Below are 21,620 nucleotides of genomic sequence, written 5' to 3'. Positions count from 1 at the left end.
CGGTTCCCGACCGAGTGTGAAGCGGCAGGGATGCGGATCAGCACCTCCAAGTTAGAGTCCATGGTCCTTGCTCGGAAAAAGGTAGAGTGCCTTCTCCGGGTTGGGGAGGAGGTCCTGCCCCAGGTGGAGGAGTTCAAGTATCTTGGGATCTTGTTCACGAGTGAGGGTAGGATGGAACGGGAGATCGACAGGCAGATCGGAGCGGCGTCAGCAGTGATGCGGGCGCTTAACCGATCCGTCGTGGTGAAGAAGGAGCTGAGCCGGAAGGCGGATACAAGCGGCTGAAATGAGTTTCCTCCGCAGGGTGGCCGGGCTCAGCCTTAGAGATAGGGTGAGAAGCTCAGACATCCGGGAGGGGCTCGGAGTAGAACCACTGCTCCTCCACATCGAGAGGAGTCAGTTGGGGTGGCTCGGGCATGTGGCTAAGATGCCTTCCGGACGCCTCCCTTTAGAGGTGTTCCGGACATGTCCCACCGGGAGGCGGCCTCGTGGCCGGCCCAGGACTAGGTGGAGAGATTACATCTCTCGCCTGGCTTGGGAGCGGCTGGGGGTTTCCCCGGAAGAGCTGATGGAAGTGGCTGGGGAGAGGGCTGTCTGGGCTTCCCTCCTGAAGCTGCTGCCCCCGCGACCCGGATCCGGATAAGCGAAAGAAAACAAAACGAAATGAAGGAAGAGCAAGTGTATCAAACATCCCTGGCTAAAATATTAAGAAATTATTTTCATGCTAGTCATCATTTTTATTTGGGAATGCTGTAATGACATCTTCACACAAATGTTAATGCGCCCCCCCCCATATGTTCTGTGCACACCACCCCAGACTGTAACCAGCATAAATGTCTAACAGGAGGAACAGCAACAACGTGAGGGCTTGAGCCAGGCCCAGATGGCCACTGTTTTGGTGGCGGTTCAGTAAACTTGCTGAAAGGAAACCAAGCAGCAGCAGTCAGACATACAGTACATCCTGTGTCTTTTTTACTGTCCAATGTGAATTGCAGTATTACTGCCTTTGAGTCCTTTGATAGACTAAAAAAGAAAATCTAAATGTTCAGCTGGAATTTTACAAACTTCATTTGAGCCGTCAGGCTCCGTGTATTTGTTTAACCATGTTTATTTTCAACAATTAATTTAACACTATTACAAACAGGATGCAGACAAGGTGATTTTGCCTTTATGACCAACCAAAGGTGCAAAGGTTTGCAAGCGTAAGCTAAAAGTAGATGAAAAGAACATTTTAGGGTTAACGGGTGTACTGTGTGAGAAATATGTCTTTGGGATAGCCTGAACAGGGGTCCTTTGTTTAAAACAGACCACAAATCAAGGGAGTCAACCTTATCCTGCTCAATGGTCATATTCTCACAAGCCTGAGCACTGACTGTTTTGTGGTGATTCCCAGTTTGACGAGCAGCTTCCATAAATTCATTCAGTGCCGGTTCACACAGGCACTAAGGATCTGGCCTCACAGACCGGCTGACCTGAGGGAGGCTGAGGCTCTTTTGGACTGCAGGCTGCTGTTAAATTCGGGTGGCTGGGTGTTTATGCTAGTTAAACGTGCTATTACGGCAGAGAGAGATACTTGTTCTGCTTCAAAATGGGGACAGAAAGCTTTATCAGCACTAAATCCTTCTCAGTGCTGCTTTAAAAGGTCCATCACATGCATTCCTGCAGCGAGGGGCTGACCAATCTCTCCCAATGAATTCAGGTTGCGTCTATTGAATACCAGAATTTGGTTTTACTGCTAATGAACAGCATTTCATCGTTTCATATTTACGGGTATTTTAACCTTCCTTTGAAACTCAGATGTCAAACTGGCCGCTGGCCGGAACTGGCCCACCTGAGGGTCCCATCCGGCCTGCGGGATGAAACTGCATTTTTTATTTGTCCACCATTTCTGTATCACTTACACACAAAATATAAAGAGGTGCATTTGGAGGTTTACACTTTATTATATCACTCTTGTAGTCCACTTGAAATCAAATTGTGCCCGACTAAAATGAGTTTGACACTCCTGATATAGAACTATACAAAGAGAAGGCCGATAAAGCACATACAACCCTATAATGAAGACTTTGACTGTACCGATTTTAGAAGCTAATCAAGAGCAGAGATAATTCAATTTCCCCTCCTGAAGAGCTCTTTGAGTTAATAATTCAACACTAGCACAATCATTACTATGTTTAGAGTGAGATAGGAAAGACGACATTGTCCCAAATATGGCCTTATAAACAATAAAGCCCAGTTTTATAGACAGTAATGAGCAACGTTCATACACATACACATATCAATGGGCCGCGTTGCCACACCGAGGTCGGAGTCAATGTGCGAGCATCGATTATTGTCATCAGTGGACAGACGAGGCCTGAAGTGGGCTTGATGGATATGTTGCAAGAGTCATAAAGTACTTACTGTTGTTGGACTTGAGATCGCGGTGGATGACGGGGACGATAGCCTCGCTGTGCAGATACAGCATTCCTCTGGCGATCTGTACAGCCCAGTTGACCAGTATATGCGGCGGGATACGGCGCCCAGCCAGCGCCCGGCTCAGAGGACCACCCGAGGCATACTCCATTATCAGGCACAGGTTGGGCTCCTGCAGGCAGACCCCTTTCAAGGCGATGATGTTCGGATGAGTAAGCATGGCGAACAAGCGCGCCTCTTGTCTGACGTTCTGCGCCGTCACGCTGATGTCCTCATCCGGGTCCTGCCGGGCGGCTTTCACCGCCACCAGCTCCCCCCGCCACATGCCACGATATACCTTCCCAAAGCCCCCAACTCCGATGACCTCCTGAAGGCTCAGCTCTCTGAAATCCACGACGTCAAAGTCTCCAACCACAGCCGGGCCGAGCTCGGGCACAACGCCGTTTCCCGGGAGCTTCCCATATCCATTTGGATTGAAGGAGCCATAGTTAGAAGGAAAGATGCCCACCTTGTTGTTAACCTTTCCGGCCCACCAGCCCTCATCTCCTGATATTTCAGAGTCCAGAGAGAGAACCTCCACTAGGTCACCCTTGCGCAAGGTGAGCTCGTCCTTACAGGACGCCTCATAGTCGAACAGTGCTGTCCACACCGGGTTAATGAAGTTCCCTTTTTGAGACTGTTCCAAATTCTTCCAGTTGGACAGTGGGCTACGGCTGAATATGTTCTTCAGCGGCTCCATGGAGCATTAAGCAGATATTTGGACAAGATCCGACTTAGAAAATAAAGTACAAAGGAGTACTTTATTGCATCTCGCTCCTTTTCCTGCCCGTTTTGGTGGTTCATCGGGGACCAGTGGAATGTCTTCAAACGCTTGACCAACGAGTAACAGAAAAATCACAGAAAACTGAATAACAAGTGTCTGTTTCATTCAATGTCAACCATTCGAGTGTGCGGGAGAAAACCCGACTCTCATTTAGACTAAGTGTATCTGCAGCTTAATAACTGGCTGACAGAATCCCTTCATTTGTTATTCTCATTCATAAACCCTTCCTTTCCAGATTTGGCACCTGTTGACTGAGCGCTTGAATCTACAACGCCAATTATTTGTCCGAACCTTGTTCAAGACTTCTTTTACTTTCGTGTGTAGAAATGAAATGTATGGTTGGCACTACATTTCGCGCTCCGTTTGGTGTTTTATGTATTTTTAGCCATTAAGCGCGGTGGCCACCGCAAGCAGGAAGCGTTGAGAGGCAGAGAAGAATGGCAGGAAAAGGAGCATTCAGAGCAGCCAAACCCCGTTTTACGAAAAGTTTCGGGGCAGTTGGAATTTACTAATTAATCAATTCGCAAGTTCCCACTAACGCCGCAGGGCAGCAAATTTGCGGTGCGACCGCAGGGCATCCCGCATCCCTCTGCCCTAGTGTCCATTACTTGCGGCCCTTAACGAGCACGCGCTTAGCTGGCTTTAGCACGAGATCTGAAACGTACGGACTCGCGACCAGGAAGAGCTCTCCAAACCTGCTAGACTCTCCTCTCCGCACAGGACCAGCTAAAATAAATCCCGGTAGGTGTCCCTCACAGGTCAGTGCGAGGCCGAGTTTCGATGCGCGGTCTCGGTGTTCATCCAACCACAGCAGCTGGTTAACTCCATCGGAACCGCCGCTAATAAATCCCTCTCCTCCGCCAGTGTTGACTCTCCGGGACCTCGAACCACTTCTACGTCTGTTCCTACAATCAGCAGAGAGGGTGGGGCTACAAAACTTTTCTGTCCCAACAGGAAGTGCCATAGGCACCGCGCGCGTCATTTGGACGGGAAACGTAAAGCCATATCCGGTGGACGCTGTCACAATAAAAGGCCAGACAGTTAGTGCGCTGCTTTGTGCGTAACATTTATTGTCCAGCGATTTGATTTCGAGTAGTTGGTTAAAATATAGCATATGCTGTGCATTTAAGCGAAAACAAGAAAAAGAAAAGGTGCTAAAACGGATAACTGTTTCGATCTCTAAGCTGTACATAAAGCAGTCCGAGCTATGACTGTTATTTTAAATACGTACATTTCCGGTATCTTCACGTCTTCTGTTAACTTCATAATATGGTTTCCAACTTAGAGAAATGGGCAAAAAAAGAGGAAATATAGGACATGTCTGCTTTGGAGTAATATATATATAAAATTTTACAGCACAAGACAGACACAGGATTTCTGTATTTTTATATTTAATTATTTCTTACATACGTATGGCCAACATATCCTATAATAAATCAAATAAAAGGCCATTTATATTGCACTTATATGGCACTACAATTGTGTAACACAAATTTCCCTTCAGAGGGTAAAATCAAAAAAGACAACAGCATGATCCTTCCACCCCCACATATATGCACACAGAACTAGACATACAGAAATACACATTCAACCTTTGGGGGGCAGATACACTGGGAGAGGTCAGAGAGGTTACATATATCATATATATCACATATATCCTACATCAAACTGATCCGGGTAGACAGGATGCGCCACACTAAGGTGCAGAGCTCTGAAGCTCACCAAGCCGGAGCTGCTCCGGGGGACAGCATCCCCCATCTGTAGACCAGAGGCAACTCCCAGCTTGGTAGCCCCCCCTCCTGAGGAAACACTGGAGCTAAAAACTGATGGCGTAAAACAGTAAAATAGGATAAAAGGTATAACAGCAGGATTAAACAGAATATGTTAAAAAATGGAGCAATCCGATAGGGTAAATGGTATCACAGTAACATACGGCACAACATGGAAAGGCTAAAAATGAAGGGCTTAAAACAGTTAAACGAGATTTTGCATGTGAAAACTAGAAAACTGGAGCAGAATTAACCAAAGATATAAAAGCTAACCAAGTTAACAAAGTCAGTTAAAAGCCTGGTTAAAAAGGCAGATCGAGGGGCTCTTTTTAAAACCATCAACAGTCTCTGTGGCCCAGAGGTTGGCAGTTATGATCTTGGGTCCTCTCACATCTTAAACAGAAAATAAACATGCCACTTTTACACCATTAAAGGCTATTTAAGAACAAATCAGCACACACAGAAAGCCAGTGTCCCCACGGTGGGAATGGGGGTCTGAGGGCCAGCTTTGGCCCAGCTGGCTGCTGTGTGGAAACAGTATGCTTCCTTCTGTTAGCCTTTGATGGCTACCCCTGTTTCCCAGCCAAAGCGCTCCCATTTGTTTGGACACCTAAAGTCAACCACCTACATCCTCACCCACCCACCCACCCTCGACTGACCCCGCCCTCCCCACAATCCGCTGAGTCAACGCCTGTGCAGGAAGGATGCAGTTGTTTTTGCAGCCCTGGCTCAGGGCCGCTCTGGTGGGGAAGTGGGAGCCGCATTTAACACGACAAAACACGGCGTTTCGAATGCGAAGCAGAGACTTGAAGAAGAGGAAAGAGCATGTGAGTGCGGCCTGTTGCAAGACGGTTCCGTGCCATAAGAACTGTACGCGGCGCGCACATAATCACAGACCTGACCCGGATTTGTGTCACATCGACATCTGTTCACATTACAGTTTTTATTTGCACATTTGGGTGCATGATATCATTTTAAGAAGAGCTTTTTTCAGGAAAGAAAAGAGGCTTTAAAGAACAGAAAAAGGAACCGGCAAATGTAGAGGAGAGGGATATATGGTGACGTCGGAAGGAAGCTGAGACAAAAGCGGGACGTGCGAATGACAGTAGGAAATAGGACAGCAGGAAGAAACAAAGACATGCAGATACGGGAGCCTTATATTAGCACTTAAAGGGCTCCTGTTGGCTACTCTGCAGCAGCGCTTTCATGTGACGACTCCAAAGTGCAGGACAGGACACCAGCAGGGTGAACAGACAGGAAACTTTGGTTAAAACAGTGTTGAAAGAAGTGGATATTACATGGCTACATTTTCAAGCAATCCAAAATTAATCAGCACACCACATATTAAAGAAGAAAAATCTAACATTTCCTGTTTTCCAGCATTAGAATCTTAGAATTAGTTCCAACCAAAACCTCAAACTACCTCCGGAGGGGATGTGGCTCAGCAATGGAGCGGGTGCCCTTAATGTGGCCTGAGAGCAAGAGATGAGCCAGTTTTGGACACGGTACCAGACCCCACAAGCTCAGAGCACCTTGCTGTGTTCAATGCATGGTCACCAGTTACTTCCTGTCTTTCAGATTCATAAAGTCTGCTTATCACTATTCTTGTTGTTCTGCCGTCAGTGAGCGTGGGAAGGTGAATCCACGCATGACGAGAAAAGCGCTTTATGAATAAAACCCATGTTGCCTTGGCAACTGTCTACTGACAGCTGCTGCGGTATCAACGGGCCATTGTTTGACCCGGGATATCAACATCTGTTCCCCTTCCTGCTAAGAGTCAGAGATCAGGGTGTTACAGTTTGGTTAACCAGCGGGGGCTTACATCAACAGGTAAGGGTGGTACTCCTTGACCTTGTGCCACCTTACAGCCAAAACTGTGGCAGGGGTCGTGGCCCCATGCTGTTGCTTGGACCCTTGGCCCCTGCCTCACACCTCTCACGGAGGCCCACCACCACCTGGTCAAAATGGGGCTACATTTTCAAGCTTCTGTTCCCTTCTTAGGGGGATAGCTACAGCCACATTGGGAGCACTGGCATGACCAAAGTTAGCATCTTGGTTGGTGGATGGACAGGAGAGCAGATGTCATGCTCATTAGCGTTATTTCAAATCCAAAATGAGCGGGCGCGTGTTAGCTTTGGCCTTTCGCTATCTGGGTAGCGGTCGCGTTACGCTAGCATTTTAATATCTACTGTAAATACAGGCGCCAGACCTTCGATGGCTCTACCCGGCGAGCGAAAAGCTGTATAAGCCCGGCCAGTCATATGCGCCATTCAATCTTTCGACAGCCAGTCACGACGCCGATCCAATCTTTCGCCAGCCAGTCGCGTCGCCGATCCAATCTTTCGACAGCCAGTCATATGCGCCATTCAATCTTTCAACAGCCAATCATATGCGCTTTTCAATCTTTCAACAGCCAATCATATGCGCCATTCAATCTTTCAACAGCCAATCATATGCGCGATTCAATCTTTCGACGTCCCGCCTTAAATTAAACTGCGGTCTCAATCTTTGGAAAAGTCAATCGATCCTCGAGTTGATTTATTATTTAAAAATCTGCCTGCTGTTTATTCCGGACATCTCCGTGGATTTTGACAAGGTACGTGCGCAAATTGCGGTCTGTTATTCGTTACGTTTTTTTTTTTCATTTCACATAAAATATCACCGTAAATGCTTAATGCAATATGTCCAAGTCATGTCAGGCATTTGTACCGCTAATGTAACTTGATCATCGGGAGTTTTGCAATAAAGTTTGTGCAGTTGCTGCCGTAGCTTTAGCTGGTTGTATTTTTTTTTCTGCCGATGAAATTGCTTGTTTTCTTTGGCAGTTGTACGCTGGACTGCGTCGTTTCTGATTACTTGTTATGTTATAACATTATCTTATGTTATGACAGACCAAAGAAATGGCATGACCTTTACACTCAGGTGAAACGACCAACCTAAAACGACTTACATTAATCATTTCAGATAGCAGACTACATTTTTCCCTCAGGTATAGACAGAAAGGATATAATCTATCTAGATTTATAACTATTAGCAGGATAAAAATCCCTCGGAAGAACTTAACACGGTGAACTGTTGCATTCAGCAGGGTGTTTATTAGTCAGCTATTATGTTATGTGAAACAAGAGTAAGATTTTTTTTGTTGTTACAGATAGAAAAGTGCCCTCTGCAGCTGAGTTATGTTATGTTATAACATGACAGAAAATGTCTACCAAAAAAACCTCCAGCCGTGCCTCCTCCACCTCCAGCTGGGCCTCCTCTTCAGTCATCTACAGTTTTGCTTCAGCCCCAGCTTCCTTCTTCCATGTCCTCTTCACAACAGGATGTAAGTGATAAATAAATAAATTCTCAGTCGATCTATAGATCACCTTCCACCTTCCCCAACTATTCTATCCTGCCTGCTCCCCGGTGAATCCTGTCTGCTGTCTATTCCTGATAATAAAGCTGTGTTCCGTCGAACTCTGGTGTCACATTTGGGTTCTCGTCGGGTCCCTGACATCTGTCTGTCTGCAAGAATTTAAGTAGTGACAAGGAAATTGTGATGCCACAGAAGCTAAATATCAGTTTTTATTTTCCAGGCTGGAGACAACCGCAGCATTCCTGGAACGGACCGTGTAGATGAACTGGCTGAATACTTGGTGGAGCTACGAGAGCAGACAGGATTGACCCTGAAAAATCAACAAGTTAGCACCATTCTGGGTTTGTGGCAGAGTCTTGACAAATTTGACAAAGACAGGATTGTGTATGCTGCAAGACATCAGGACCGGTTGCTAACTGGACGCTTCAGGTCTCCTAAAAAGAAGGCTGTGCTCACTCCTGGGGTAGGAAGCACAAAACGGTGTGTTCTTGGCTCAAGTGCTTCACCAGCTCAGTGGCCAAACTGCTGTCGCCTGATAGAGACCATCTTCGTGAGGCTGTGCAACATTCACACGAGCCCCAAAGAAAGAGGACAACACAGCGATCTCGATGGTCTCTAATTTTACAGGATTACAAAAAGATCCGGCAGCTGGTTCTGTGCAATGGGACACTAATGCAGCAGACAACCCTTCAACGTGCAGTGAACCAGACCACCCTCATGCAGTGGTATAACCAACGGTTGAAGGGTCAGGAGGCGTCTGTTCTTTTGCAAGGTGTGCAACGGCCAGCTGACCCATTGCCCTGTGCAAAAACAAAACCCATCTCTCTGCCACAGTACCAACGCCAGCCCCCAGTTACCAGCTGCACACCTACAACATGCCAGCAAATACAGCTGGACAGGCAAAACCTAGGTTACGGCAAATTGATCCTGCAGTTGCCTCCAGTGGACCATCAGCCACCCTCTTCAGTACAAAGGAAAAATATACTGTCCAAAGACTGAGGCTCTCACCAAGGAACAGTGGCTGAAGCAGATGAGACAGTAATGCAATATTGTTACTTTTAATATGCTTATCCCTGTGGGCTGTTCTGCCCTTTGAGTTCCACTGCAAGTTTTACATCTTATTTCATAGTTGTATCAAGGTTTCATTGGGGTTTGATTTGTTTCTTTGACAATTTCAGCTTTATAAATGCTTAAATGTGAATGTCATTTTGTTCACAATTGTACATACATATTCTCTTTGTTATAAATTAAAAGTTTTACAAAAATAATTCTATCATTTTTGGGTCCGGGTGGGATTCGAACTTCTGTCTTTCCTTCTCTTCTTCCCCCTTTTTTCCCCTTTTTTCCCCTTCTTCCCCATCTTATACAGACTACTGTTCCCCAGCTTTGGCGCAGTTGGTAGAGCGGAGGACTGTAGCGGTGATTCCCAGGCATCCTTAGGTCGCTGGTTCAAATCCGGCTCGAAGGAATTCTTTTTTTTTCCAAAGCGCTGTCTGACACATTCGTTTCCTATTCCCTATACCCTAAATAGTGTTAAGCGCTCTGCATAGGCGGACGCTTCACTTTGCCGCACTAATTACGCCCACTAATTTGATTTTTTTCCCCTTCTAATTAAATAATACAATACACGAACTGGTTGTTTGTTTATTTATGGACTGCTAGAATAATTAAGGTAATTATTAATTTATCCAATATCGAACTTCTCGTGCGCGGCTGCAAAGGATGATGGGATATATTGATTGTTCGGCAGCGCGAGTCGTACGCTTCTGTTCGCAGTGCATTGTGGGATGCGTTGAACACACTAAATAGGGTACAGAGATCCTTACTTGACACTCAGAAGGCCGTGTAACATGGTGTAAAGACTTGTTAGTGCACTAAATAAGAAATGGGGGTAGTTTAGTAGACAGTGAAGGCCTCAGTGTGACGTATGTGACCAGACATTATCGTAATAACACTGAAAGCAGTGAAAATTTACACTTCAACAATCAAAGACTGCTTTATCGCTCATGTGTAGCTTTTTCAAAAGGGAGGAACAGAAACAGTCCCACGCTTGAATGACAAGTTCCTTTTTTAAATTGAAATACAAACTTTATTTCACCGATACAAAATAAAAAGAATGTTAAAAAGTTTACAATACAGTGTCAACTTCAACGACTGTCTGGAAACATTTCAGAACTAGATGTGCACACAACCGGAGGCCCTGTCTCTGCTTTAAATAAAGACATTTAAAACAAGCTAAAAAAAAAAAAAAAAAAAAAATTGGAGATACAACAGGAAGAGTTACTCAAAATTGGTGCATTGGCCAGAAATTAGAGGACAAAAACGGCTTTAAAAACAAAGTTATGGGCCAAGAATCACAATACGCTTTTGAAAAGAAAATTACCGGAATTCATGTGGTCGAGAATTAGCTGTTCTCGAAAAAAACAAAACGTATTATCTAGCTAGCATAGCTGACTTTGGGTTTGTGCAAGTTTACAGTTAATAAAAATGTCAATTAAAATAGAAAACCAATTGACAAATGCTGCGGCTAGCTGACGTATATTAAAAATACACTTGATGTTTGCGTTACAGCCTGAGAGCTAAGTTGGGACAAAGGTGGAAAGTCGAGCTCACGTCTTAATGCTAGCTTTGTAGCCAATCAATAACACAGTAATACAGCACTTCCTGGTGTGCCGATCTCCCTTCAAATACTCGACTAAAGTCGTCTGGGCTAGCTGCCTTTGTGTGAGCGCCAAAGGCTGCGAAAACACTTTTAACTACCCCTCAGAGAAGAAAGAAAAGTGCAAAAAGAAAAAGCTAAAGAGGAAAATACAAACCACACCTATCCTGTGTGCCGGGGGAACGTGGCAAAGAAAAGAGTAAGGGGAAAAAAAGAAAAAAGAAAGAGGGACGACTGCCATTTTTAATCGTCGAAATAAAACGACCGACTGGTTAAAAAACATTCCTCTTTGGATTCACCTCTACAATAAAATAAATTGCTTTTAAAAAATGAAAAATATAGAAAATAAAAACACAATGTACAACCAGGTTCGCATTTCCTGCAGTGCTGAGATAAAGAGTCTCTCCTCTGCTCAGAGCAGCTGCATAAGACCAACTTCAGAATTCCAAAAGAACATTGAAACTGTTTGTGTGAGAGTGTGTGTGTGTGTGTGTGAGATAGAGAGAATAGAAGAAAAGGGGAGAGAAAAAGGAGAGAGCTAAGAATCGTAATCTTCGTCGTCGTCCTCGTTTTTGTTTGGCGCGGGGGCGGCGGGAGGTGCGACGCTCATCATTGAGGGGTGGGGCAGGAAGGCCATGTTGCCTTGGGGGTGCACTGGGGCCATGGCGTTGCCCACTGACACCATGTTGCCCATGGGCACGTGCGCTTGGGGTGCGGAGGTGCTGCTGGGAAAATCAGAGAGGGAAACTGGGGATTAGTTCAATAATGTGACGTTTGAAAACCTGTTTTTAGAAGCGACACTGACCCACTTAAAGATCCAACGATGCATGACTTATTTGCCGAAAAACCTTTAAAATTCAATGATTTAGGGGAGCGGAGCCAAACTATTTATATAGAAACAAATAAAAGGCTTTGCAGCAGGACCTGATTGAGGCTCAGGCATAAATGATTGCTCATCTGGGTTATTCAATAAATTTCTCCTCCCAGATTAATGATGAGGCGAATGGATGAAGAGTCAGCAGTGAGGATGCAGCTCCCCCTTGTGGCGAACATCCGCATTAACATTAAAAAAAACCAGGAAGTGGTACACGACACTTGTCTGATGAGCAGGGGTCAAAGGTCAAACCGGTCGTTTTGGACTAATGGCAGATTTGACTTTTGTTTCATCCTTAAATCTCTTTCCTCGCCCTGATTTGGATTTCTTTACTGTGAAAACTACAAATCTTTAATTGACCAGTTTTATCAGGTACAAACTTGGAAACACTGCAGTTTTTATTATATATACATATATATTTTTATTATTTCCATTTAAATAGTGGTGATGCCTCAGGAACATGGAACCGACTGGTTGAGGGTGTAAATCCCTACCTGTTGAACCTGGATGCAGCCTGCAGCTTTGTGCTCGACTGTGAGCTGTCCTCTTCGTCTCCGTCTGTCTCGCTGTCCTCAGAATCATCCTGCCATCATCACAATAAAAATGACTGAGCTCAAAGGATCCAAAGATTGCAGAGTACCAACCTTGTTTTCATTTTCAGGTTGGTGGTCAAATTCCACATAAAAACAAAGACAAAGCACGTTACATTTTATTTCTCTATTCCACCATCTCCACGCGTCTAAATAGATTTGAAATATATTGATATTCTAGCTTCACTAAATGAAAGTTTCACCATAGAACTGCTCCTCAACCCACCCAGTGTTTGTCTGTTCTCAGGAAAGATGCACCAACACATTTAATGATCTATTCTGATGGTAAAAATCACCTCCCACCTCTTGCTCAGAGTCAGTTCCTGACAACTTCTTGTCCTTTCCTTTGGCTCCAGTCCCTCCATTCTTGCGTCCAGGCCCTGGTTTTCGACCCCTGTGTAGAAAACAATCAAACTAAACCACTTTTTATGGAAATAAGAGTGACTAAAAAGAGCACTTGTGCACAATAACATAAGACATTTAGGTCTTTAACTCGAGGATAAACACGTGTCCATATTCCAAGTCTCCACAGATGTACAAAGAAAGAAAAAGGCAAACTAAAATGAACAAAAAATGAAATAAATGTCAGAAATGTGTGTTTAAAAAAGTGAAACCCATCCAAATTTGCAGATTTGATAATAAAATGAAAATTGGGTCGTGGCTCAGGTCACCGTTACCAGGCAACCATGACCTATAGCTGCATAACTCCATGCTGTTACCTAATGGGGAGGATTAGCATTGCTACGGACATGAAATGCTAACTCATCAGCCTAAGCAAATTCAATGAATCTCCTTTTTATCCAGCATCTGTTAGGAACAGCGGTTAGAAAAAACTTAACAGGAAGAACCCTTGAGCAGGACCAGGCCCGAAAACCCCAATCAGAACCAGTTAAATCCCGCATTCATTCAAATAAGCACACAACGAGGAGCATACCGCCGTGAGACTTTTTCTCCGACCGCCTCGTTGTGGTTCTCTTCTCCCTCGCCCTGCATGTCCGGCACAGCAGCCACCAGATCCTTCAGGAAGTCGAACTGCTGCTCCAGCTCAATACACTGTTTTCTGCAGACACGCCACCACAACATCGCATTAAAACCTCTGGCAGCCGCTCGCAGTACAAGATTTGGGGGAAAAAAGTTTCTTTTTTTGGACTGCTGGACAGAAATTAAGCCACGTAATTAGAAATAAATTAATGATTTGCTTGATCTAACTCTGGCTTACAGGTGTGATGTTGTCATGGTCTTTGCGTTCCTAGAGTGGGTGACTTGACAGGCCTTTGTAAGTAAGGACTCCAAAAAAAGCTCCAGAGCTCTGGCTGATGCCTCGGCTAAAGAAGATTCATCTGATGCATTTCTCAGACACACACACACACACACACACACACATACACACAGTAGCAAAAAGGATACAAATAATAACAGGTACGGCTGCAGCCACTTTGCCTATTTCTTCATCCGTTTGCATAATTTTCTTGATTCTCGCCTGAAAGAGGAAGAAAGTAACGAGTCATTTCGAAACCTCTCTTAAAAGAAAACAAACTTATTCACCACGACATTTAATGACCATAATACAGTTTAACGTAGGAAACGACGGGATCATGAATACTTCAGCAACTAGATTTGGGACTACTGACTTTAAAGCTAGACACATTACCGGCTGCTGTATATTGCCACAAGGCAACAACAAATTTGCTGACAGGTTTAAAACATTAGGTGCTATATGCTAAAAACATTCTCGGTGGGTGGTTTAGAGCGTAACTTACACGTCCTTAGCAAAGTCAGTACAAAGTCACGTCATAGTGTAAAACAAAATGTTTTCACTGCAGTGTATTATAATTACAATTTGTCAAAGGTTGTTAATAAGCGACTTACGGTCTTTATTCAGCATGCTAGTTAGCAGGCCGAATACAGTTATGCTAGGTAAAGAAGTTAGCTTAGTTGGTTCACACACCACACCGGTCGAGCAATGTTTAAACTTACCGGAGGGAATCTGGCGTTATATTTCTTCTTTTTGCTCGGCATTATTTAATTACTCGGGAGCGACCGAAGGTAAAACGTAATATACGGTGGAGTACTAGTCTATACCATATATAATTTGCCTCCACCGCGCACACACTAGACACAAGACACCAGAAGCTAGCCGGCTAGCTCGTTAGCATTTCGTCGTCACTCACTGGCCGGTTTGTCGGACTGGTTCCGCGGGGTCAGAACGCCCGTCTGCCAGCCCACAATATAATGTCTTTGGTCAACTCTACGTTGTTATTATTGAAGTGGTTCTTTTGAACTTGACAACCTTAAAAGAACATGGACATGGAATCTCGGTTTTGCAGTGTAAAAAATATTCACTCGATAGTATTTTAAACGCTTCGAACTATCGGTTTGGTGCTTATCTGGAATCCTCACTTTCGTAACTACGATATTTATTCGGTTATTGGCTAAAACTGCGACAGGTTCCCAATGAACCCGTTCAATTTCACCGTAACACAAAAACCATGAATCAATTTTAGTATTTGCGAACATGAATATTCGGGTCGGTTTCAACATATTTGCTTGGTTTTTGGATCAAGCCTTGCTTCGACATTTGGACATGCACACATAACCCATATTTTCAGCATATTTTCGTGCTTTAATCTCAGAACTACAAGTCCGTAGATCCACTGCTTCGAAGCTCGAGTTCGTTGTTGGATTACCACGTGATATATGACGTAGAAAGGAACGACCGCTTCATTGCCTGAACGAAATCTGCCAAGTTTTCGGTGAGAGGCGTAATCAGCACATCAATAAAATATTTTAAGTGTTCCCTTCCCCAGTAGTTACACAAGAATACCCATGACCTAATTTGCTAATAGGACACTTTGATAAACTTTGTGCTTGTTTAATTAAAAACCCGTCCATCAACTAGCTTGAAAAATGTTAATGCAACTTTGCGGTTTGCCAGGAGGGGGCACTGTAACTCAAATGGCTCAGTAACTGTAACAGTTCTTTAACCATTATATAATTTATAAGTGGGTGTATGTTATTTCCTAGCACACAACACCACCTATTAAAGTTTAACCAGGCAGTTTAAAAAATGAGCATAAGCAGACAGTAGTGGAACTGAGATTACCTTTATTGTCTTGCTTAGAAGACATACGCCTAAAGAAAATAGGTAACAGGTCCCCATCGATATAGCAAAATGTAGACAGAAGCAAAATAATAAAGTGTGCAGGAGCACATTGACTGTTTTGGAGAACTTATTCCAATTGGGAGACTAAAGTGGCAGGTGAAGGGAGTAATGGGAACGTGTCCAGTGGCGTACAGGTTTTCCAACCCTACCAATAACGGGAAGTTTATGGGCAAACACACGCGGTGGGATGGCAGAAAAGGGTAAAGTCGGCGTAAAAGTGGTTTGAAAGGGGCGCCGGCCTTGGCAGCGACGGCCCATTTGGCGCCCTCCAATAAGGAAAGAGAATCCTGGATGTCCGATCTGATTAGAGGTGAAACAAGCTTTGGGGAAGATGTCCCGAGGCGGCCCGGCCGAGTGCTGGCCTGACCGCGATGTGTAGCTCCTGGAGCGCTGCACAGAAGATGAAGAGGAGCGAGCCAAAGACCTGCAAGGGAAGAGTTTCTATTTAATAATGCTACTCTAACCAAACACCCATTTATCTCAAGCGTTGGAATTCTTTTTCACCGTACCTGGCCGACCCAGCGGCCGTAAGGCTGGGCAACTGCGAATCGGGACAAGGACTTCCATCCTGGCTGGGGCTAATGTTGAGGTTGGCGGTCAATTGAGGCATCTTTCGAGTGGTTTCACTGTTAGAAGCAGAGCTGGGGAGCTCCTTCTTAGCATCATTGAGTTGGAACAGGGTACAGGGAGGGCAGCTCCCAAACCCAGACCCAGTACTAAACCTGACAGCCAAACTGTCACCGAAGAAGGAGTAGAGCTCCGAGTACATGGCAGGCAGAGAGACCGGGGTCCATTCTTCCCAGGGGCAGCAGGCCCCACCCGCCTGAAGGTGGCTAGCTATTCCCGAGGCTGCATCGGACAGAGACTCTGGAGGGGGACTGAGGCCGGGGGACCTCATGTTGTAGGCCGTTGCACCCAGCACAGAGCCCAGCGGACCAGTGTGGGCTCCCTCTGCTGGCTGAGAAAGAGCCTTCAACTTCAGCAACTGCTCCACTGCCACCTGCAACAGGAAGAAAGGGGAAAAAAACAAGAAAAATCCATGACAATATATTACATTGCAACTGAAACCATTAAATTAGGAATTTGTCATCCAGGGTTTTAAGTTAACCCAACATTGAGAATATAAAAGGGCCTTTGTAGCCATGGATACTGACCAAAATAGCTCCATAGACCTTATGTCCATCAGCTTTGACCTGTGCATTGGAAACAGAGTTGTCATCCAACACAGCCTGGAGGTTGGCCCAGTAGGCAGGAAGATGTGGAAACAGGACTCTTTCAACAGCCTGCCAATAGAAAACGACCATTACCGGCCACATAGCAGAACAGAATATAAAGGTATGGATGGATTTGTGCTAATCTTTCAGAGACATTCCAGTCTCCGTAGGTCAACCTGTCACTAGAAAATAAACTGCATCATCTCTTTAAGAACACAGATTATTAGTGTTTGTTGTCTATGCATACAAGCAATAATGGCAGTAATTCAGAGGGAGTCAATTGTTCAATGCTTTCCATGTCTGATGGTTGTGCTTAGTATTTTTTTTATCTTTTCGCTAACATAGTGTGTACAATTCAGATATGTTTCCTTTACTTAATAATTTCGGCTATTTGGATGATAATTACTGCAAATTTCAGTTTGAATCAAATAAAACGCTACTCTCACCTTTACTGACCTCGCTCAGTAAAAAGAAAACAGCTCCCCTGCTGGACTAAAATGGTATTCATTTTTTGGGTTGAAGCCAACAATCATTCTCCTTTAATTAAACACAGCATATATTATTGTGTATTATTATATATAATGTATTCTATTGGCCCAACACAACCACCTATATGGGGGATGTCCAGTGTTTAGAGTGGGTGTTTTGGTCCCAAGCAGTGAACCTACCTTCCAGCCCAGGGCATGAAGTCCTACCACAGCTCCGTAGTGAGAGCACAATGGTCTGACTGGATCAGACAGAACCTTTTGGAGCGAGAGCAGGACCTGATGGTAGAGACCACCAACCAGATCACCATGAATCCTGGAAAACAACCACAAAGCCCATTAAATCACTGCGGTATTACATCCATTGGTCTAAAACTATTCCGTACCATGTTGTAAATAATATCATGATGTTTTTCAGATGTTCATCCCTATATGGACTTGTCTTGTTAACCACATTGCAGGGCCCTATATGAGCATTTGTGGGTGCAGTACCTTTCTCACAGGCACCTCAGCAGTGCTCTGAAGGTATTTTGGAACCTATCCCTACTACCAGAACACCTTCCATGTTTTGTCTGCACTAGGTGTTCAAACCTTCCCTTCTCAGCTCAGTTCCCAACACACTGAGCTACCACCGCCATATATGGTGTTGTCAAAAATTCACTGTAATGCATTGGGAAAGGGCAAATCTACTCAATAACTTTGAGTTATTGAAAAGGCCCGTGAACTATGGCCATTCATTTAAAAAGACATCTAGTCGATGGCTCCTCTTATTCAGCATGTGTTAATGGTCACCAGTGAATTGCTCACCAGAATATGTGACTGAGCAGCAGGGCAGCGTAATCCCTGAGGGTCCAGTGGTCGTTGAGCGGGTTGATGGATGCAGCCAGTGGCTCCAGGATGCAGTACATGACGCTGGACACTAGGCTGCGTACGTAGGAGCCCAGGTAGAGGTAAGGGTTCCGGACGAGGCTTTTGACCATGTGGAGGAGCCTGTTGAGCTGCTCCAAGTCGTGACTGACCGATTTCACCTACACAGATGAGAAAATGTGTTCATCCGCCGCGCTGTGAAGTTCGACCCACCCCGATCAGACGTACCCCACTGATGACGTAAACAAAGTAGGGCAGGAGGGCAGCGATCTTGGAGTTTGACTGAAGGTCCAAGAGAGCAACCTCAGAAAAAGAAAAGCATGAGAAGTAAAACACTGTTGAGTGCGACAGGACAGCTGCAGGCTCTTCAGGGGTATACCTTCATGAGGTGGGGGTCGTCCCCCAGAATGGCTCGTGTGACCTGCTGGTAATACTTCATCAGCTCATCGGACAGAGACTGCACTGCAGTTGGAACTGCGAAGATCAATGGAAAACATCTTTTGTGCTTGAAAACCCTTCTCAAAGGTCATAAATAAGCTGCTCGCGCACCTTTTTAATGCCAGTAGTTAAGTTACACCCCCCCTTCCCCCCCAACTTACAATGCATTAAATTGTTCAATAACTTTCCAGGTGTTCCAGGATGCATGGGAACCATGAGTAGGTGCTCAATTGTCATGCAGCCAGCTTATAGTAGTGGGGTGAGACTTACCTGTGCCCTGACTTTCCAGGTTGCCTTTCCCATCCAGGTAAGACACATTCACTGAGAAAAGGAGGACAAAAAAGAAACAACATGAAGCTACTGGTTCCGATTCTTCAGTCATTAACTGATCAACCGGGTCTTACCCCGAACTACAGTTTCGGCACAACCCTTTGGAATGTTCGTGGCCAAAGCGAGCTCCACGAGGTTGACGTCTCGATCTTCAACCAGGAAAAGCTCGCCATCTTTCAGTGAACGAAATGGGGTTGCATCTTGGGCCCCGCAACCAAAAATTGCCTAAAGGATGCACAGAAAGATAAGAAATATGCTACATTTTACATCCACGCAGATTAGGACTGATCTGGGGGATAAAAGCGACTAAATTCTTACCTCCACGTTGCTCCAGCGCAGAGCTCTGTTGAAGTCCTCCACCGTCAGCTTTCTTCTTTTGGCGTGTTTCATGAACTGAGAGCTACTCTGAAATTGCCATAGACAAAGGATCCCTCACAGTCATATGCAATCAACCCAATTTGACACAAGGATCTGTCAGAGATCCGTCAGAGATCCAGCACCGACCTGCGTGGCTTCCCTGAGGCGGTAACACACATCCTCGGCCAGGAGCGCAGCCACATCGTCGTCGAGCTCGACTCCTGCGCTTTCTGCCATGAGTCTGACGGACTCATGAGAAACCTCTGCGAAGCGACGCTCGTCCCGGTCATTCATGTTCGCCCCCACAAACTGGAATGGAAAGCATCGTCCTAATAGCGCTGCATTTTCACGTCATTCCGGGGGAAAACTCAAAACACTTTAGATTCAATGGGCGCCATTCAACTTCGGCCTAAGTTTCTAACGGGGTTTTGTACACAATTGCTTTTGAATAGCTGCATGTTTGTATGCCAACACAACAGCATGCCTTAATCTGCGAGGGAAATCGTGTGTAGTTGACCCACAACGCTTTCTTAAAGCGCCTTTTGGGATGCTAGTTCGATAAATATATCGTAAAAGACAAGTCGGCAACTGAAGAAATTATGTTATAACCGGAACTTGCTGCAGCCGCATAGACAGAACGTAAGCTGGCAATACCTTCTGAACGACAGAAATCCAATGATTATTATGTTTACATCCAGTTAAATGGTTCAGACGGATAGTTTGACATCGAGGTTGTTTTGTTTTGTTTTTCTTTTCTTTCTTGTTCTTCTTCTTCTTCTTGTTCTTCTTCTTCTTCTTTGTTTATGAGGTGTCGCTGCTGCCACCCTGTGGACTGTCTATGATCCTACACGTTCTTCAGATCTGTTGATTCGTTTGGGAATCTACACGAACACCGTCGTCCTTGTCCCATTTCTACACAGTCCACACTATTCTTATACGTGTCTCCAGATATCTTAAGTATCATGTTGTCTCTTTCTGGTAAATATTCTGTGCAAAATATGCTTCTGTCTTCCTGACACTGTCAGGTATTTCCACAAGTGTACAACGTATGGCCTCCACGTCCTATTCCCTGACTTAAACAATACACATTAATTTTCCTTTGCACTAAGTGTTTTAAGTGCTATTATTAAACCTTTCCGTAACCGTGAGATCCTGCAAGGATTGAAATTCTATTTTCCCATGGAGCCCTTGCAAATACAACAGAAGTTACAAAAGTCACCCAATTAAAAACAAGGCGAGGGCAATTTACAAGGAAAAGATTACATTTACAAGCAGATTATGAAGACATTTACTATTTGCCATTATTTTGGCTTTAACATCACTCAATTTAATTAACTTTGACTTCTTTCTGCAGCATATTTCACGTTTTGGATGGATGGATGGACAGATGGTGAATGAATGATAAAGTATGCTGATGACAAATTCTGTTTATTTATTTAAATGTGATCAAACGTACATAAACTTGTTGACAAATATGAAGAAAAAAGAGAAAAGAAATTTCTTTATAAGAAATAGCCAACCAAACAATGCTTCCACCTGGGTGTAGAAATGATTCAAAACAGCAGGAAATTGGCGACATTATTACAACTAAACTTCCTTAGAAATTTGGTTGAGAAGGTGTTCATTTGTTGCAGTGAATATGATGCAATTGTGTTAGAATCAAATATTTAACCAGAATTTATTGGATAGTTTAGGTCTCATAATTGGGGAAAAAAAGAACTGAAGAAGCCTTCTGGACAGAAGGCGAAACGTCTTCAAAAAAGAAAAACAGTCCAGTTGACAAAGAAAACTACCTTGCATGCAAAAAATAGAGCAACACCAAATGTAAAACGTGTTTCAATGTATTCTGCCAGTGGATACCTTTTAACTATTTTAAAATAATAGTGCGCTTGATTTAAATCCGACCTATTGTCCAGTGGTCGGTGTTGATTTATATGTGGCCGGTAGGTGGCGGTAGAGCCTCCAGTAATGGAGACAGAGCGTGAGGAAGAAAAGGAAAAATGAAGTTGAGCTTGTTTTTATTTATCACATGTCTAATTTCTTGGACTCAGGGTGCGTCCTCAAAATATACAATAATTCTGTATAGTTTAACTGGTATTTCCAGTTTTCTACACCAATATTTGCCTTTTAATTACCTTAACAGTTGCATGTGCTACAAATAATCTTGCTTTTACTACCCATCAGATGGTGGTAAAGAATGGACAGTGCATGGAGATTTAGCTTTAGAGTTTATTTTCCATCCTGATATCAGCACACAAGGCAAATTTCCTCTTAAATT

The 21,620-nt window shown here is 44.4% G+C and overlaps 3 protein-coding genes across 4 annotated transcripts in view; all 3 read right to left on the bottom strand.

The window, feature by feature from the left end:
* LOC101079141 (mitogen-activated protein kinase kinase kinase 11) overlaps positions 1 to 4,255 on the bottom strand; it is a 30,860-nt gene extending 26,605 nt beyond the window's left edge. Inside the window, exon 1 of the mRNA XM_011606564.2 lies at positions 2,404 to 4,255. Within this exon, the coding sequence (XP_011604866.1) occupies positions 2,404 to 3,154 (751 nt within the window). The 5' untranslated portion in view covers positions 3,155 to 4,255. The remainder of the gene's footprint in view (positions 1 to 2,403) is intronic.
* Positions 4,256 to 10,427: 6,172 nt separating this feature from the next.
* Positions 10,428 to 15,168, bottom strand: drap1 (DR1-associated protein 1 (negative cofactor 2 alpha)). Of its 2 annotated transcripts, none has more exons than XM_029840436.1 (7): positions 14,466 to 15,168; positions 13,896 to 13,968; positions 13,708 to 13,801; positions 13,423 to 13,548; positions 12,792 to 12,882; positions 12,393 to 12,481; positions 10,428 to 11,746 (listed from the first exon to the last, which is right to left on the bottom strand). In XM_029840436.1, the coding sequence occupies exons 1-7, from the start codon at positions 14,505 to 14,507 to the stop codon at positions 11,563 to 11,565; spliced, it is 699 nt and encodes a 232-aa protein (XP_029696296.1). In that variant the 5' UTR covers positions 14,508 to 15,168; the 3' UTR covers positions 10,428 to 11,562. The 2 variants fall into 2 exon arrangements, with proteins under 2 accessions (XP_029696296.1, XP_003966839.1); XM_003966790.3 differs by having other exon boundaries at positions 10,428 to 11,749; positions 14,466 to 15,158.
* Positions 15,169 to 15,575: 407 nt separating this feature from the next.
* On the bottom strand, positions 15,576 to 20,153 carry taf6l (TAF6-like RNA polymerase II, p300/CBP-associated factor (PCAF)-associated factor). Its single transcript, XM_003966791.3, has 12 exons — positions 19,997 to 20,153; positions 19,490 to 19,651; positions 19,304 to 19,390; positions 19,060 to 19,210; positions 18,926 to 18,976; positions 18,597 to 18,691; positions 18,446 to 18,520; positions 18,158 to 18,378; positions 17,534 to 17,666; positions 16,806 to 16,934; positions 16,161 to 16,651; positions 15,576 to 16,075 (listed from the first exon to the last, which is right to left on the bottom strand). The coding sequence occupies exons 2-12, from the start codon at positions 19,634 to 19,636 to the stop codon at positions 15,736 to 15,738; spliced, it is 1,920 nt and encodes a 639-aa protein (XP_003966840.1). The 5' UTR covers positions 19,637 to 19,651; positions 19,997 to 20,153; the 3' UTR covers positions 15,576 to 15,735.
* Between the last annotated feature and the right edge of the window lie 1,467 nt (positions 20,154 to 21,620).

Source organism: Takifugu rubripes, chromosome 8 (assembly GCF_901000725.2).
Source record: "Takifugu rubripes chromosome 8, fTakRub1.2, whole genome shotgun sequence".
In the NCBI taxonomy this organism is placed as follows: Eukaryota; Metazoa; Chordata; class Actinopteri; order Tetraodontiformes; family Tetraodontidae; genus Takifugu; species Takifugu rubripes.
The sequence above is the reverse complement of the archived record's forward strand: the minus strand, read 5'-3'. Positions and strand labels throughout refer to the sequence as shown.

Coding starts and splice junctions, on each gene's coding strand:
- drap1 (XM_003966790.3), bottom strand. CDS start 14,507: ATGCCGAGCAAAAAGAAGAAATATAACGCCAGATTCCCTCCG. Junction 13,802..13,895: donor AGCCGTACCTGTTATTATTT/GTATCCTTTTTG, acceptor CCGAGGCATCAG/CCAGAGCTCTGGAGCTTTTT. Junction 11,750..12,392: donor GCTGCATCCAGGTTCAACAG/GTAGGGATTTAC, acceptor TGATTTTCCCAG/CAGCACCTCCGCACCCCAAG.
- taf6l (XM_003966791.3), bottom strand. CDS start 19,636: ATGAATGACCGGGACGAGCGTCGCTTCGCAGAGGTTTCTCATGAGTCC. Junction 18,977..19,059: donor TGCCGAAACTGTAGTTCGGG/GTAAGACCCGGT, acceptor TCCTTTTCTCAG/TGAATGTGTCTTACCTGGAT. Junction 17,667..18,157: donor CTGCTCAGTCACATATTCTG/GTGAGCAATTCA, acceptor GTTGTTTTCCAG/GATTCATGGTGATCTGGTTG.